Genomic DNA, 17711 nt, shown 5'->3' with positions numbered 1-17711 from the left:
CACTTGTTCTCCCTGGATATGTAGGAGACGCAGCACGGGACTGGAAGGGACCAATGGAGTCACTGAATCTGGTCTTTGCTGTCAGGACCAACATGCTGTATCATCTCTTTCATTATCTGGTTAAGATCCTTCACAAAATTAATTTGATTTCTCATTCCCTCTTTTACCACTGGAAGACATTCACACCTCACTCCTTTGAGGTTTGCATCTCTCTTACTTGTTTTAGCCTAAACTCACTAATGGCCAGTGACCACTGACCCCAACACTGACCCCTTGAACAAATAGATGGAAATCGTGGTTGCTCAAAGCCCTATCCAACTTGATCTTGAACACTTCCAATAATGGGGCATCCACAGCTTCTCTGGGCAACCTGCTCCAGTGTCTCACCACCCTCATCATAAAAAATTTCTTCCTTACGACCAAATCTAAATATATCCTCTTTTAGTTTAAAACCATTACCCCTTGTCCTATCACTGCAGGCCTTGGTAAAAAGTCTCTCTCCATCTTTCTTATAAGCCCCCTTTGTATACTGAAAGGCCGCAATAAGATCTCCCTGAAGCCTTCTCTTCTTCAGGCTGAACAACCCCAACTCTCTCAGCCTTTCTTCATAGGAGAGGCGTTCCAGCCTTCTGATCATTTTCGTGGCCCTCCTCTGGACCCGGTCTAACAGGTCCATGTCTTTTTTGTACTGTGGGTCCCCCGAGCTGGACACAGTGCTCCAGGCGGGGTCTCACGAGAGTGGAGCAGAGGGGGAGAATCACCTCCCTCGACTTGCTGGCCATGCTTCTTTTGATGCTGTCCAGGATATGATAGGCTTTCTGGGCTGCAAGCACACATTGCCATCTCATGTCCAATTTTTCGGTATCCCCAAGTCCTTCTCCACAGGGCTGCTCTCAATCCCTTCATCCCCCAGTCTGTATTGATATTGGGGACTGGTCTGACCCATGTGCAGGACCTTGCACTTGGCCTTGTTGAACTTCATGAGGTTCACATGCGCCCATTCCTCAAGCCTGTCAAGGTCCCTCTGGATGGCATCCCTTCCCTCAAGCGAATCAACTGCACCACGCAGCTTGGTGTCATCTGCATACCTGCACTCAATCTCCCTGTCTACATCATTGATGAAGGTATTAAATAGTATTGGTGCCCACACGGATCCCTGAGGGACACCACTCATTGCCCCAGCAAACTTGGCCTTGCCTTATAAATTCTATTTGAGCAAATATTTAGAAAGAGATCCAGTTTTGAGGGGGGGAAGTGATAAAAGAGACAAGCTACTCACTCGATACTTGTTCCCGTGATTAATTACACTAAAAATGATGTGTCTTCTCATTTATGATGTGTCTTCTCATTTGAACTTTTTTTAATTTCAGCTTCTGCATCTCATATTGCTCAGTCCTGGTAACCTAAGTAGCTCTATGGTATCAGAAATTTCTTCCTGCATATTTGTATTCATAATTAACTCCATACATAATTTGCTGTATGAGCTAAAGAGACTTGCTAGTCTCGGTCAAAACAGTTTAGGTTGTTTTTTTGTTGTTGTTGTTGTTGTTGTTGTTGTTCTTTGCTAACTTTTTATATATTGACCAGTGTATTTTTGGCTTTTTAGGTCCAGAGACATGAACCAGGAACAAACTGCGGTATTCTGTAATAGTCTGTTTTATGTAGATTACAGTGCTAGTGTTGCTCTGCTCTTAGCTACCTCTTTTTTTCCTCATGAACTGCTTCATTACACTGTTTACATTCAGTTTGCGATTTACCCTCGTGTGCATTTTTCAATTGTTCTGAAAATGTGTCTGAGAGCCCATTTCCTTTGTTTCTAGAAATTCAAGTTAACAGGGTTTAAGGCCAGACAGCACATGATGAACTCACCTGTCCTTTCTAAAACATTATTATATATTTCACAGAATTTCTCTGGCAGAGACCTTAATAACTGTATTTTTTGTTGAGCAACTTTTCCAGAAAACTGTTGTATAGTCAATCTTTTCATTGCTTTCATTTGTCATCAGCTTTTTTAATCTGCAGATTTTCTTTGCAATTGTTTTATAATTTCATTAACGTTCTTGATAAAGATGCTAAATAGCTGCAGGCTCTGAGATTCTCTAGGACAAATCCTTATTACAATTATTTACTAACTAGCATTTAATGTGCTCCACCAATATTTGCATAATATGTTGGGCCAAGAACAACGCCTGACAGAAATTTACAATGTCAATAGCTACTTGTACCAACCCAGACTTGTAATTAATTAAAAAATAATGTTTACAGAAAACTGTTCTCTGTGAAACCACGTTGGTTGGTTTTACTTATGAAATCATAGAATCATAGAATCATAGAATAGTTTGGGTTGGAAAGGACCTCTAAAGGTCATCTAGTCCAACCCCCCTGCCATGGGCAGGGACATCTGCAACTAGATCAGGTTGCTCAGAGCCCCGTCCAACCTGACCTTGAATGTTTCCAGGGATGGGGCATCCACCACCTCTCTGGGCAACCTTTGCCAGTGTCTCACCACCCTCAGCATAAAAAATGTCTTCCTTATATCTAGTCTAAATCTACCCCCCTTTTGTTTAAAGCCATTCCCCCTTGTCCTGTCGCAACAGGCCCTGCTAAAAAGTTTGCTGCCATCTTTTTTATAAGCCCCCTTTAATGTCACTGTTCTGTTGGTTTGCCTGGGAGATTTCAGACTGGTAAGCTGTACTTACACTGACCACGCAGCTTGTAATTTTTTAAATACTGGCACAACACTAGAGTTTTGTTTCTTTTTTTTTTTCTTGGAAGAGGAGAGAGAATATCTTGTTGTTTTGGGTGCTGGTTTTTTTTTTTCTTTTCTTAATCCTCAAGGATTTCCCCATTGTTCCAAGAATTGTTAAAAGCCATTAATAATAACTCAGAGAACTTTTCAGGAGATTATTTACCATCCTTCTTTGCAAGTTATCCAATGCTGTAGCTTTAGAGATGTTTAAGCTGTTTTAATGGTGCCAGAATGTCCAAAAAAATGTAGCTGTTCTGTCGAGGTTTGCAGGAACTGTGAAACAGGGGATGCACCTTACACACAGACAACAGCAGCAATTTGTCATTCCTGCCTGCATGAAACAGCCCCACTGCTGTGTGTGGCACATGGGAGTGAAATCATTGCAGCATACATCATACACTTAGCTATATAGCTATATCAGCATGGAGTACATCCAACTTGTTTTTTTAAAATCTCCATTGGTGAGGACACCCCACCTTTGCCAGGCAAGCTTTTCCACCGCTAAGCATGACATTATTTCTCAAAGTGTTGCTTGGCTCTGAAGGCCAGCTGTCTTCAAAATTAAGTAGGTCAGTTTCATAATTAAAATACAGCAGGATTAACAGTGAGATTGGCAGGAGAGCGGCAGTTATATTGGGCAGCTCCGCTGAGACATTAATTAGTGCAGTGTCCCTTTTTATGCATATTGTATCAGGTCCAAAAATCCATCTGAATTATGCTCAAAGGTCTTCTAAATCAGAGGCATTTGTTTTTAAAAAGTGCAGTTGCACCTCAGAAGCAAGTCTGTTTGCCTTCCTTCAGAAACAGGTAACAAAAGCCAGTTAGTTATTCAAATAAAGCCTTTATTTAAACATAGACTAACCATAAACAGAGAAACAATCCTAGTGATTGCTGGGTGAGACAGAACCAAATAAAAGGTTAGGAAAATCACGGCCAGTGTTGTCAGCTTTCTCTCCAGCTTCTGCTCCTCATGACCAGGGTGGGCTCTTGGCCCTCTGCACGCTGCAGCGCATGCTGGTCCCTGTATGTGCTGCGGTGGACAGAAAGGCCTATACTTAACCTGCCCTTGGATGGCCCCACTCTTTCTGGGGCAGCCACGGCCCAGCCTGCTGGCCTGGGCATCGCACACGGGCAGTCAATGCTCACTGCTGACCCAGACCAGGACAGATGGTAAATGTGGTGCCATTTTTGTGGACAGCTACTTCACCTCAAGGAAACCAGAGACCAGTCTGTGTGGCAATAAGGGTTATAGTAAAAAGGAGGACTAATGGGCTAAGGAAGGAGGTGGGGTATGAGGGACGCACCAGGACATCTGTGAAAGGGAGACAGACTTCATAAATCTGTTTTAAATATTTTGAAAACAGGTAAATCTCAAAAGAAGACTTTTCCATGTATCTTCGACTATTTCTTGCTGCATCTGCTATCTTTCAAAAACATTTTGACAAGATCCCTCACTCAGACCTCTTTAAAAAGTGAGACTGCCATGCGTTAAACAGGATGGTTGTCTTGTTGGAGGTTAGAGGAAGCATTTGGAGGAGACATTTGGCATTTTCAGGGGAGTGAGGCCACTGGGGGAATCCCATAGGGATCCACATTAACACTAGGCTGTTCAAAATTTTCCCCCATGATCTAGGAAGTAAGTGGGCAGGGACTAAGACCAAGCTTGAGGATTACACAGAGCAGTAAAAATTGAAAGGTAACCACAAAGAAATGCTGAAGCATCTTAGAATACTAAGTGGTTGGGAGATGGAACAGCAAATGAAATTCAGTATTATAAAATGAAAGGCACCAAATAACCTCTGTACATTGCCCTTGCAGACCTCAGACTGCTTCAAAAATGGTTTGAATTTCACCTGCTGAAAAGATTGCTGCATTTGTAATGGGGATATCCTGAAAGCCTACAGGAATACTTCACAACTTCTTACTGCTGAAGTGAGATGTATATTGATGCTCTTTCCTCTTCAAAATGTCTTTCCATGACTACATCAAATACCATCTTTCAGGATAGACTCCAACCACCTTCAGTTGTTTAACTCTAGATATTCTTTTTGCACATATGCTTCCTCTCCAGATAGAAAATTATAGGCCTCAGCAACCTTCCGTATGAGGTTTATTGCAGCCCATTTGCATGGGAGTGGGGGTTAAGCATCAAATGACCAAGCAGGTCTCCCTTCTTTTAATTTGTGCCAGAGAACGACATCTTCTTTAAAAATATGTGTGTGTGCGCATGCATACATATATATATGTGTGTGTGTGTGTGTGTGTATGTATATATATACATATATATATATAAAAACTTATATCTGTATACTAACTTATATCTGTATACTGGACCTGTTGCTCACCAGTGCAGAAGAACTTATTGGAGAGGTCAAGATTGGTGGTAGCCTGGGCTGCAGTGATCATGCCTTGGTGGAATTCATGGTCTTGAGGGATATATGCCAGGCAAAAAGTATAGCCAAGACCATAAACCTTAGGAAAGTGAACTTTCAGTTGTTTAAGGGACTGGTGGATGGGACCCCCTGGGAAACTGCCCTCAGGAGTAAAGGAGCACAAGAGAGCTGGCAGCTCTTTAAAGACATTTTTCTTAGAGCACAAGAACTATGAATTCCCATGTGCAAGGAATCCGGAAAGGGAGGCAGGAGACCAGCATGGCTGAGTAAGGACCTCCTGGTCAAACTGAAATGGAAGAGGGAAATGCATAGGCAGTGGAAGCAGGGACACACATCCTAGGAAGAATATAGGGATACTGGCCAAGAGTTTAGGGATGGGATCAGGAAAGCTAAGGCACAGTTGGAGCTAAATTTCCAGGGGATGTGAAGAATAATAAGGGCTTCTACAGGTACATCAGTCAGAAAAGAAAGGCAAAAGAAATTGTACCCCCCTGATAAATGAGACAGGAGATCTGGTCACAACTCAGATGGAGAAGGCTGAGGTATTCAGCAGCTTTTTACCCCTTCATATTTCACTGGCAATTGCTCTTCACATATCTCTCAAGTCCCTGAATATCAAGGCAGGGACCAGCGGAATGAAGTTCCACCCATCGTAGGGGAAGATCAGGTTCAAGACTGTCTGAGGAACCTGAACATACACAAGTCTATGGGACCTGATGAGATGCATCCCAGGGTCCTAAGGGAACTCGCAGATGTAGTCGCTAGGCTACTGTCCATCATATTTGAAAAGTCATGGCCCTTAGTCACCAAGTGACTGGAAAAAAGGAAACATCACACTCATTTTTAAAAAGGGTAAAAAGGAGGAAGCTGGGAACTACCGACCAGTCAGCCTCACCTCTGTGTCCAGTAAGATCATGGAGCAGATCCTCTTGGAAGCTATGTCAAGGCACATGGATGACAGGTAGGTGATTAGAGACAGCCAACATGGCTTCACAAAGGGCAACTCATACCTGACTAATCTGGCGGCCTTCTATGATGGAGTGACTGTGTTGGTGGATAAGTGAAGAGCAACTGATGTCATCTATCTTGCCTTCTGTAAGGCTTTTGACACAGTCTCACACAACATCCTTGTCACTAAATTGGAGAGAGATGGGTTTGATGGATGGACTATTCAATGTATAAGGAATTGGCTGGACGGCCATGTCCAAAGAGTTGTAGTCAACGAACAGCTCAACGTCCAAAAGGAGATCAGTAACAAGTGGTGTCCCTCAGGGATCCGTGTGGGCACCAATACTATTTAATACCTTCATCAATGATGTAGACAGGGAGATTGAGTGCAGGTATGCAGATGACACCAAGCTGCGTGGTGCAGTTGATTCGCTTGAGGGAAGGGATGCCATCCAGAGGGACCTTGACAGGCTTGAGGAATGGGCGCATGTGAACCTCATGAAGTTCAACAAGGCCAAGTGCAAGGTCCTGCACATGGGTCAGACCAGTCCCCAATATCAATACAGACTGGGGGATGAAGGGATTGAGAGCAGCCCTGTGGAGAAGGACTTGGGGATACCGAAAAATTGGACATGAGATGGCAATGTGTGCTTGCAGCCCAGAAAGCCTATCATATCCTGGACAGCATCAAAAGAAGCATGGCCAGCAAGTCGAGGGAGGTGATTCTCCCCCTCTGCTCCACTCTCGTGAGACCCCGCCTGGAGCACTGTGTCCAGCTCGGGGGACCCACAGTACAAAAAAGACATGGACCTGTTAGACCGGGTCCAGAGGAGGGCCACGAAAATGATCAGAAGGCTGGAACGCCTCTCCTATGAAGAAAGGCTGAGAGAGTTGGGGTTGTTCAGCCTGAAGAAGAGAAGGCTTCAGGGAGATCTTATTGCGGCCTTTCAGTATACAAAGGGGGCTTATAAGAAAGATGGAGAGAGACTTTTTACCAAGGCCTGCAGTGATAGGACAAGGGGTAATGGTTTTAAACTAAAAGAGGATATATTTAGATTTGGTCGTAAGGAAGAAATTTTTTATGATGAGGGTGGTGAGACACTGGAGCAGGTTGCCCAGAGAAGCTGTGGATGCCCCATTATTGGAAGTGTTCAAGATCAAGTTGGATAGGGCTTTGAGCACCCTTATCTAGTGAAAGATGTCCCTGCCTGTGGCAAGGGGGGTGGACTAGATGGTCTTCAAAGGTCCCTTCCAACCCAAACCATTCTATGTGACACAGCCAGGAGCAGTCTGAGGACTATCAAGAGCCTGAGGACTATCAGGAAGCACTAACAGAGCCCTGGGAGCAGTGGTAAGGGACTTGGGAGCACAGGTAGTTTTTTCATCAATCCTGCTGGTCAAAGGGAAGGGGTTTGAAAGGGCCAGTCGAATCTGGTGAGTCAACAAATGGTTACAGGACTGGTGCCACAGCCAGGGGTTCGGCTACTTGGGCCATGGGACTTGCTTTGAGAAACCTGGTCTACTGGGGGCTGACAGGGTCCATCTGTCAGAGAAGGGGAAGAGCATCTTTGGTCATAGGCTTGCCAAGCTGGTGAAGAGGGCTTTAAACTAGAGATGCCGGGGGAGGGGAACCTCAATCCATCCCACTCCTACCAGTTTGATGCCAGGGCCAGCAATAGATGCCCAGAGCCTGGAGAAGGAACACAGGTCAGCAGGAGAGTGCCTGAAGAGCAGCACAAAGGAACTCCAGCCAGCAAGACAGCTTCATTGGGGGCCCAACTTAAATGCCTCTATGCAAATGCACATAGCATGGGGAATAAACAAGAGGAGTTAGAGACATGCACACGCCTGCAGGGCTACAACCTTATTGGCATCACGGAGACGTGGTGGGATGGCTTCTATGATTGGAGTGTTGGGATGGAGGGATACAGGCTCTTTAGGAAGGACAGACAGGGGAGACGAGGAGGGGGTGTCGCCCTCTATGTCAATGACCAGCAGGAGTGCATGGAGCTCTGCCTGGGGATGGATGAGGAGCTGACCGAGAGCTTGTGGGTCAGAATTAAAGTGAAGGCAGGGACAAGTGACATTACGGTGGGCGTCTGCTACAGGCCACCTGACCAGGAAGACTGAGCGGATGAGGCCCTCTATAGACAGATAGGAGCAGCCTCATGCTCACAAGCACTGGTTCCTCATGGGGGACTTCAACCACCCCGACATCTGTTGGAGGGACAACACAGCAGGGCATAAGCAATCCAGGAGGTTCCTGGAATGCGTCGATGACAACTTCCTTCTCCAAGTGGTAGAGGAGCCAACAAGGAGAGGTGCTATGCTGGACCTTGTTCTCACCAACAAGGAGGGGCTGATGGGGAATGTGAAGCTCAAGGGCAGCCTGGGCTGCAGTGACCACGAAATGGTGGAGTTCAAGATCCTTAGGGCAGCGAGGAGGGCGCACAGCAAGCTCACTACCCTGGACTTCAGGAGAGCAGACTTCAGCCTTTTCAGGGATCTGCTTGGTAGAGTGCCATGGGACAAAGCCCTGGAGGGAAGAGGGGCCCAAGAAAGCTGGGTAATATTCAAGGATCACCTCCTTCAAGCTCAGGAGCAATGCATCCCAACAAAGAGGAAGTCATGCAAAAACGCCAGGAGGCCTGCATGGACGAACAAGGAGCTCCTGGACAAACTCAAACACAAAAAGGAAGCCTACAGAGGGTGGAAGCAAGGACAGGTAGCCTGGGAGGAATACAGAGAAATTGTCCGAGCAGCCAGGGATCAGGTTAGGAAAGCTAAAGCCCTGATAGAATTAAGTCTGGCCAGGGACATCAAGGGCAACAAGAAAAGATGCCATAGGTACATCAGGGATAAAAGGAAGACGAGGGAAAATGTGGGCCCTCTCCGGAATGAAATGGGAGACCTGGTTGCCCAGGATACTGAGAAGGCAGAGGTACTCAATGACTTTTTTGCCTCAGTCTTCACTGGCAAGTGCTCGAGCCTCACCGCCCAAGCCACAGAAGGCAAAGGCGGAGACTGGGAGAATGAAGCGCTGCCCACTGGGGGAGAACATTAGGTTCGAGACCATCTAAAGCACCTGAAGGTGCACAAGTCCATGGGACCTGATGAGATCCATCCGTGGGTCCTGAAGGAACTGGTGGATGAAGTTGCTAAGCCACTATCCATCATATTTGAGAATTCGTGGCAGTCCGGTGAAGTTCCCACTGACTGGAAAAGGGGAAACATAACCCCCATTTTTAAAAAGGGAAAAAAGGAAGACCCGGGGAACTACAGGCCAGTCAGTCTCACCTCTGTGCCTGGGAAGACCATGGAACAGATCATCCTGGAAGCTACGCTAAGGCACATGGAGGACAGGGAGGTGATTCGAGACAGCCAGCATGGCTTCACCAAGGGCAAGTCCTGCCTGACTAACCTAGTGGCCTTCTATGATGGGGTGACTACATCAGTGGACATGGGAAGGGCTACAGATGTCCTCTATCTGGACCTCTGTAAGGCCTTTGACAGGGTCCCCCACAACATCCTTCTCTCTAAACTGGAGAGGTATGGATTTGATGGGTAGACTGTCCGGTGGGTGAGGAATTGGTTAGATGGTCACATCCAGAGGGTAGTGGTCAACGGCTCAATGTCCAGATGGAGGCTGGTGACGAGTGGCATCCCGCAGGGGTCCGTATTGGGACTGGTACTGTTTAATATCTTCATCAATGACATAGACAGTGGGATCAAGTGCACCCTCAGCAAGTTTGCAGATGACACCAAACTGAGTGGTGCAGTCGATATGTCAGAGGGACAGGATGCCATCCAGAGGGACCTGGACAAGCTTGAGAAGTGGGCCTGTGTGAACCTCATGAGGTTCAACAAGGCCAAGTGCAAGGTCCTGCACCTGGGTCGGGGCAACCCCCAGTATCAAGACAGGCTAGGGGATGAAGGGATTGAGAGCAGCCCTGCCGAGAAGGACTTGGGGGTACTGGTGGATGAAAAGCTGGATGTGAGCCAGCAATGTGTGCTTGCAGCCCAGAAGGCCAATCGTATCCTGGGCTGCATCAAAAGAAGCATGGCCAGCATGTTGAGGGAGGGGATTCTGCCCCTCTACTCTGCTCTGGTGAGACCCCACCCAGAGTACTGTCTCCAGCTCTGGAGCCCTCAGCAGAAGAAAGACACGGACCTCTTGGAGCAGGTCTAGAAGAGAGCCACGAAAATGATCAGGGGGAAGGAACACCTATGAAGAAAGGCTGAGAGAGTTGGGGTTGTTCAGCCTAGAGAAGAGGCAGCTTCGGGGAGACCTTATTGCAGCCTATCAGTACTTGAAGGGGGCTTATAAAAAAGATGGTGGCAAACGTTTTAGCAGGGCCTGCTGCGACAGGACAAAGGGGAATGGCTTTAAACTGAAGGAGGGTAGATTTAGACTAGATATAAGGAAGACATTTTTTACGCTGAGGGTGGTGAAACGCTGGCACAGGTTGCCCAGAGAGGTGGTGGATGCCCCATCGCTGGAAACATTCAAGGTCAGGTTGGACGGGGCTCTGAGCAACCTGATTTAGTTGAGGATGTCCTGCTCATTGCAGGGGAGTTGGACTAGATGACCTTTAGAGGTCCTTTCCAACCCAAACTATTCTATGGTTCTATTGGGTAGAATTTTGACCTGGATTTGCAAAATGTTAGGCTAACTGAACTCCTAACAATGGATTGAACAGTAGACTCATGGGTGCTTGAACAGTAAATCTTAGCATGGTAGGCTGTAGTACAATTAACTGGTTTTATATGTTATTTATAGCCTTGGATACACATGATGTTGTGAATTAAAATACCTTCCTTGAGGCTAAATTTTCCCATGCCCTCAGAGCAGTAGAGCATTGCTGCAGCCATATTGGGTAGCCTGCCTTAGTCCATCTACAGCAGGATGCAGGTGCTCCTGAACAGATCACACACTTCAGAAGTAGTGGACTGTGCTGGTGCAGCAGTGCCACCACCTCTTACCAGCTTGAGCCAATCCAGCAAACAATCTGCTGTAACACTGATGAAGCATGAATGGACTGTTGGATAATGATTTTTTTTCCACATGCCATGTTATGTGGGGGAATATGTTGTTGATGTAACTCGACAAAATTCAGGTGGTCACGATTATCCATGTCTAGAAAGCAGGTCTGTTTAGAAACTCATAAATGAGAGTAAATAGGACTCTAGACTGAAATCCACTAAGAAAAACCTCCTTTAATTCATGGGTTTATTGTGTTGTCCATCTATTGGGCAGGAAGGTAGTAAACATGTGTGGTCAAAGTACAGTTGTGTAGAGTGGAGTACTGAGGAGAAATGGTGCAGACAACCGAACAGCACCAGAGCATGCAGGACAACCAAGTGGGCAGGCTGGGGTGTGTTGTGCAAGTAGGGATGGTACCAAGAACACTACACACCAAACAGACAAGAAAACACATTCTCGCACTGGTGACATTTTATTTTGTCGTCTTCTGATGTTGCCCCTCTTACTGCAAACCTTTTACACCCTGCACAGAAGTCCACATACTTATACTTTCAGCGCAGCACTGCAACCACTGTGACAGCTGGTTCCAAAAGGCAGTGTAACTACTGCATGTAAATCACAACGGAACACTGCATGCTGTCTCAGTACCATACAGGTGTTAATACCCATGAGAAACAGACCATGCTCAGCTGGGGTCTGCTTTGCTTATTATATGGGAGAGGCAGTTCTTGAGAACACCCTGGCCATACAGCACTTCCCACTGGGAAGTGGGCCAATGTGATTATTCTGGTAATAACACATACGTATAAACCCGCCTGTTCACCAGGCACTGCAATGTCTTCCCTGTGAATTTCAGCACCAGCAACTTTGGTAGACAGTGAAAATTCACAGGGAGGTAACATGGAACCAGCTGCCTGTTTTCTTGCCTGCAAAACTGCAAGGAAAAGGTCAAATTTTGCAACTTCCTGGTACAGTGGGTCTTTGGATAACAGAAATTCTGGAGAATCCATTCTCTGAAAGACAGAGTAGGACTGCCTGTGCTGCTGCTTCCTACTAGCTTCTATGACATCTGCTGCATTTATGGAGCACAAGAAGATATTCCCTATGATCCAGAGTTCATGCCAACACATGACTTAACATAATGAACCCTCTTCTTTTAACCTTTTCCACACAGGGAAGTCACTGCTAATATACCTCATTCACACAAAGGAAGCAGTATTGAAAAGAAACAGGTGATATAAGACAACAAAGGTGGCATCTACAGTGCAGAAAAAAAGGACACTATGGGAGCGTGGGCATGACAAAGAACAACACACTGGCAAGGCAGTTCAATGGAACCTGGGTTTCAGCATTAGCAAGACTGCTATTGTAGGTATGCACTGTCTTGCAGTAAGTTTGTTTCCCAGGTGAGTCTGAAACAAGCAGTCTTCAGAGGGCCCACGAAGGCCATCTTATTACATTAGTTACTAGGGGTCTCTGAAAGGCCAGTGAATCTCCAAGAGGCTGGAGATTATTTATTTCTCACTGGACTGGAAGACCCTCTACATACATTCAACACCCAGTGCTACAGACTACAGATGCCAGGGGAATATCGGGTTACTGACAAGGGTAATAATGATGTCCCATCACTTCCAAGCAGACCAGAGCTCATGTGCTACTGTCTGGTGCTGAGCCTAAACATCAGTGTGTGAAGTAGAGACAGTGCCTTGTGCAACAGACTGGAGCACACGCCAGGAATGTATTTGCTCTTCTGTGGCAGCCTTGCTGACAATAGACAGGACAGTTACAGGGCAAGCTAAAGCCTTTGTATTCTGCACAGCACTGATTAGTTTGTGTGCATACTGTGCAAGAAAGGATTCCCCCCTTAAAGAGACCTAAACACTGTGCTAGTCAGTCCCTTACAGGGAGAACTACTAAAAAAGAACCCTGATCTCACCGATCAGAGGAAGGTGACAAAACAGACAGCTGCTGTACTGGAAACCACTAAACAAGCAACTAATGTGACCCAAACTGAGACTGTAATCAGAGCAGGAACTACACTGGGTACACTGCTAGTGCCACTGTCCAAGGGAACACCACCAGGAGAGGCAGCCTCTGTACCACAGCTTTGGTTTGAAGTCTCTCCCAACTGACCAGAGGCAACAGTTTCAAAATCAAGGTCACAGAGTAGTATGGAGTCACAGTCCCAAAGACATTCAGTTGCTTATATTAGTGCTGTGGGTTATGAGCCTGACCGAAGTGGGGCTTGTAACTGAAAAGCTTTAGGATTACTCCTTCTCTTCTTCTATGGATTTACTTCCGGCCTCGCTTGCGGCTGTTTTTTGGAAATTCGACTCTCTGTGCAACTTGGGGCTCCCCCTCCTCACTACTCACACTCTCATTGTCCACCCGCTGTGGACGACTTCTCTTACTTCTCCTCATTTTTTCAACTCCAGCAGCGGGGAGCTTCTTGGCAGCCAGGGTCCCAGTTCTCTTCTTTTTGCCCCGGGTCAAAGGACGTTTCTTCCGTTGCTTCCTCTGCTCTTCTCTTTGGCGGATTTTCATTAGCTTCTCAAAGCTTTTGGTGGTAGTTGTGTTCACATCAAACCAGTCCTGGAAGGTTTAGAAGGCAACAGGTTGGTACTGATGGTGGAAATACCATATAAAGCCTATCAGGGCTTATAATAAAGCTCCCTTGTGGGACAAGAGTTTCCTGAAATGTGAGATCTGGAAAGGTAGCTGCCTAACAAAGCTCTGTTCTTCGATGTTCCTCCTCACGTGTCACTGTCTCAGAGGATTCAGATTTGATTTGGCAATTGCCTGGCTAAAGGCATGGGAAATGCTGAAGAGCTGAACTGAGCAGCAGCAGCTTGGGACAAGACATGTGACACTACACAACACTTGCTCCCCAGACCAATGCATAAGACCAGCTACGTTTAATCAAACCAAAGGCCACTTGAGTCCGGGACCCTGTTCCCAGCAGTGAGCAAGGAAAAAATAAAACAGGGCAAGCATCCAGCATTTCCTTCCCAAGACACCCTCCCCATCTCCAACAACCTGGGGTTTGAGGACTTCCATTCTGCCTGCCTTACCTCAGCATGCACAGAGTTGATGTGATACTTGACCCCACTCTCTGAAATGAACTCCTTCTCACACAGGAGACACTTGTATTTACCAGCCACAAAGTCTCCCTGGCATGAAAACAAAAAAAATCCATCACCAATTGTTGCCTAGAAGGCTGATAGACCTATATATTGTATTTGAATCTTGCTCAGATATAACCCAGCAGTAAGAAGCAGAAACTATTATTCACACCAGACAATGCTTTAGCTACAGGAGCACTGACATTATTGCCCGGTTATGCCCACAAAGCATAAGACTACTCTGTGAGATGTTACAAGGTCTCCAGCACTGTACCTGGAAAAAATGCTCTTGTAGCTGTGAATCTACAGGTAGGACTGTAGTTTCACTAAAATGCATGTCATTAAGATGCTTCCTCCTTGCCTCAAGCAGTATTTGCAATGGCAACCCCATTAACACATAGGGAAGCACTCAAACTGTGAGGAATTCAGATTAGCAGATGGCAGGACAACAGCTCGAATAAGGAGGTATCTAAGGGACAGGGACAGTCAAGCTATTGGTATAAAAGATAGTGAGTACAGGAAGGCTACCAACCAAGGTACACGTGCCAAGGTGAGATTTGAGTCCTGAGACACTGCCATAAACAGATTCACAACCCTGAAACAGTAAAAAAAGTGTGTGTCAGCAAAACTCTAGTTAAAGTTTCCAGTAACTCTTCTTCCTGCACAAGAAAGTCTTATTCTCTGGAAGACAATTCCAAAAGGGGTAAGAGAGGTAGAGGGAGGGAGATACCGAGTCCTACAAAGCCAGAAAGCTTCTGGTAAAAAGACCATTAAAAGAGACTTAAGCTTTCAGTAAGTTAAATATTTCCAGTTTCTGAGCACATTTAGACATATTAAAGAGACTCCTGTCACAGTTACATTCACCCTCTGTCAAAACCCTGAGTAAAATGATAGAGTTTGCATTTTGCCTAAAGTGCAGCAGAGATTAATTACAAACAAAGCACAGGGGCAAGTACAAGACACTTCAATCTCTCCTGCCCTGCTTGTGTATCTAGTGGCACAGAGCAGAAGTACTGCATCCAACATCAATGGTCTTAGTTAAAGGGCAGCTTCAGGCATCAGCCTTGGGATACTCGATCATGCTCAGCTGACAGCCCAGACCCTGAAACAGGAGGTAGGTGAAAGACATGCTTCTGGGTTACTGGTTGGTAAAATAGCACAGCTGCTTTCTGGGGACAGCTCCATATACAACATTATGTTGCAATTCTTATACTTGGAAATAACACAAGCCTGAAAACTGGGGAAAGAGTGCTGGGGGTGGGGTAGGGCAGGGGGAAGGCATTGTCTACACCAAACCCAGACGGAAGCCACCACTGACCCTTGGCTATCCAGCAGTGTGTGTCACATCTAACATAGTTTCCACCAATGGGGCCATTTCTTCTCACTGGATCTGACTGGTGACTGCTGCGTGGGATTGTAAGAAACTAAGTGCGCATACATAAGCATCCCTAGACCAGGATGACAGTGCCATGCATGAGCCTTCTGTAGCTCATTTCCAGCTTTCAAAAGCAAACTTAAGTGCTGTGCCAGACAAAGTCCCTCTACTCTTACATTTCCATCTCTAGTCCTCCCTTCTATGATCAGATTTAGTACACCTACTAGACAGGCAGGGGTCTGTCTTTTTCTACTGCTCAAACCTCCAAATAGACCAACTCCCAGCTGGATGTGAAAGCCGTACCAGTCTGACACCAAGTTACTGGCTCTGAAGTGGACAAGCACATCTCCAGAGGGATCATGGAGTGTGTGGAAGACAACTTCCTGACACAGCTGGTAAGGGAGCCTACCAGGGGAGGTGCCTCGCTCGACCTGCTGTTTACTAACAGAGAAGGACTGGTGGGAGATGTGGTGGTCGGAGGCTGTCTTGGGCTTAGCGACCATGAAATGATAGAATTCTCGCTTCTTGGTGAAGTAAGGAGGGGGGGCAGCAAAACCACAACCATGGACTTCCGGAGGGCAGACTTTGGCCTGTTCAGGACGTTGGTTGAGAGAGTCCCGTGGGAGATGGTCCTGAAGGGCAAAGGGGTCCAGGAAGGCTGGACGTTCTTCAAGAAGGAAGTCTTAAAGGCGCAGGAGCAGGCTGTCCCTGTACGCCGTAAGAAGAACGGGTGGGGAAGACGACCGGCCTGGCTGAACGGGGAGCTCTTGCTGGGACTCAGGAAAAAAAGGAGAGTTTACCGCTTGTGGAAGAAGGGGCAGGTGACTCAAGAAGAGTACAGGGATCTCGTTAGGTCGTGCAGAGAAGAAATGAGAAAGGCAAAAGCCCAGCTAGAACGCAATCTGGCCGCTGTCGTTAAAGACAACAAAAAAAGTTTTTACAAATATATTAATGACAAGAAGAGAGCCAAGGAAAATCTCCATCCTTTATTGGATGCAGGGGGGAACATTGTCACCGAGGATGAGGAGAAGGCTGAGGTACTCAATGCCTTCTTTGCCTCAGTCTTTAATAGTCAGACCAGTTATCCTCAGGGTACTCGGCCCCCCGAGCTGGAAGACAGGGACGGCGAGCAGAATAAACCCCCCATAATCCAAGAGGAAGCAGTCAATGACCTGCTACGCCACCTGGATGCTCACAAGTCTATGGGGCCGGATGGGATCCACCCGAGAGTGCTGAGGGAGCTGGCGGAGGTGCTCGCCAAGCCGCTCTCCATCATTTATCAGCGGTCCTGGTTGACAGGGGAGGTCCTGGACGACTGGAGGCTTGCCAATGTGACGCCCATCTACAAGAAGGGCTGGAAGGAGGATCTGGGGAACTACAGGCCTGTCAGCCTGACCTTGGTGCCGGGGAAGGTTATGGAGCGGTTCATCTTGAGGGCACTCACAAGGCATGAGCGGGACAACCAGCGGATCCGGCCTAGCCAGCACGGATTCATGAAAGGCAGGTCCTGCCTGACCAACCTAATCTCCTTCTATGACCAGGTGACCCGCCTAGTGGATGAGGGAAAGGCTGTGGATGTGGTCTACCTGGACTTCAGTAAGGCCTTTGACACCATCTCCCACAGCATTCTCCTAGAGAAGCTGGCGGCTCTCGGCCCACAGCATTCTCCTAGAGAAGCTGGCGGCTCTCGGCTTAGACAGGTGTACTCTGCGCTGGGTCAAAAACTGGCTGGATGGCCGGGCCCAGAGAGTTGTGGTGAATGGAGTTACATCCAGTTGGCGGCCGGTCACGAGCGGTGTTCCCCAGGGCTCAGTACTGGGGCCGGTCTTGTTTAATATCTTTATCGATCATCTGGATGAGGGGATCGAGTGCACCCTCAGTAAGTTTGCAGACGACACCAAGTTGGGTGGGAGCGTTGACCTGCTCGAGGGTAGGAAGGCTCTGCAGAGGGACCTGGACAGGCTGGATCGATGGGCCCAGACCAATTGTATGAGGTTCAACAAGGCCAAGTGCCGGGTCCTGCACTTCGGCCACAACAACCCCATGCAGCGCTACAGGCTTGGGGAAGAGTGGCTGGAAAGCTGCCCAGCAGAGAAGGACCTGGGGGTGCTGGTCGACAGCCGGCTGAACATGAGCCAGC

At 47.1% G+C, this 17711-nt stretch overlaps 1 protein-coding gene across 6 annotated transcripts in view; it reads right to left on the bottom strand.

Annotated features, from left to right (window-relative positions):
* Positions 1-11527: 11527 nt before the first annotated feature.
* ZNF512 (zinc finger protein 512) overlaps positions 11528-17711 on the bottom strand; it is a 28120-nt gene continuing 21936 nt past the window's right edge. For all 6 annotated transcript variants that reach the window (XM_076332389.1, XM_076332392.1, XM_076332393.1 and 3 more), the window contains 3 exons: positions 14729-14791; positions 14146-14244; positions 11528-13666 (listed from right to left, as the gene is read on the bottom strand). In XM_076332389.1, coding sequence (XP_076188504.1) covers positions 13367-13666; positions 14146-14244; positions 14729-14791 — 462 coding nt within the window. In that variant the 3' untranslated portion in view covers positions 11528-13366. The remainder of the gene's footprint in view (positions 13667-14145; positions 14245-14728; positions 14792-17711) is intronic.

This window comes from Aptenodytes patagonicus, chromosome 3, assembly GCF_965638725.1.
Source record: "Aptenodytes patagonicus chromosome 3, bAptPat1.pri.cur, whole genome shotgun sequence".
NCBI classification, from domain to species: Eukaryota; Metazoa; Chordata; class Aves; order Sphenisciformes; family Spheniscidae; genus Aptenodytes; species Aptenodytes patagonicus.
This window is presented reverse-complemented; position numbering and strand designations above follow the sequence as displayed.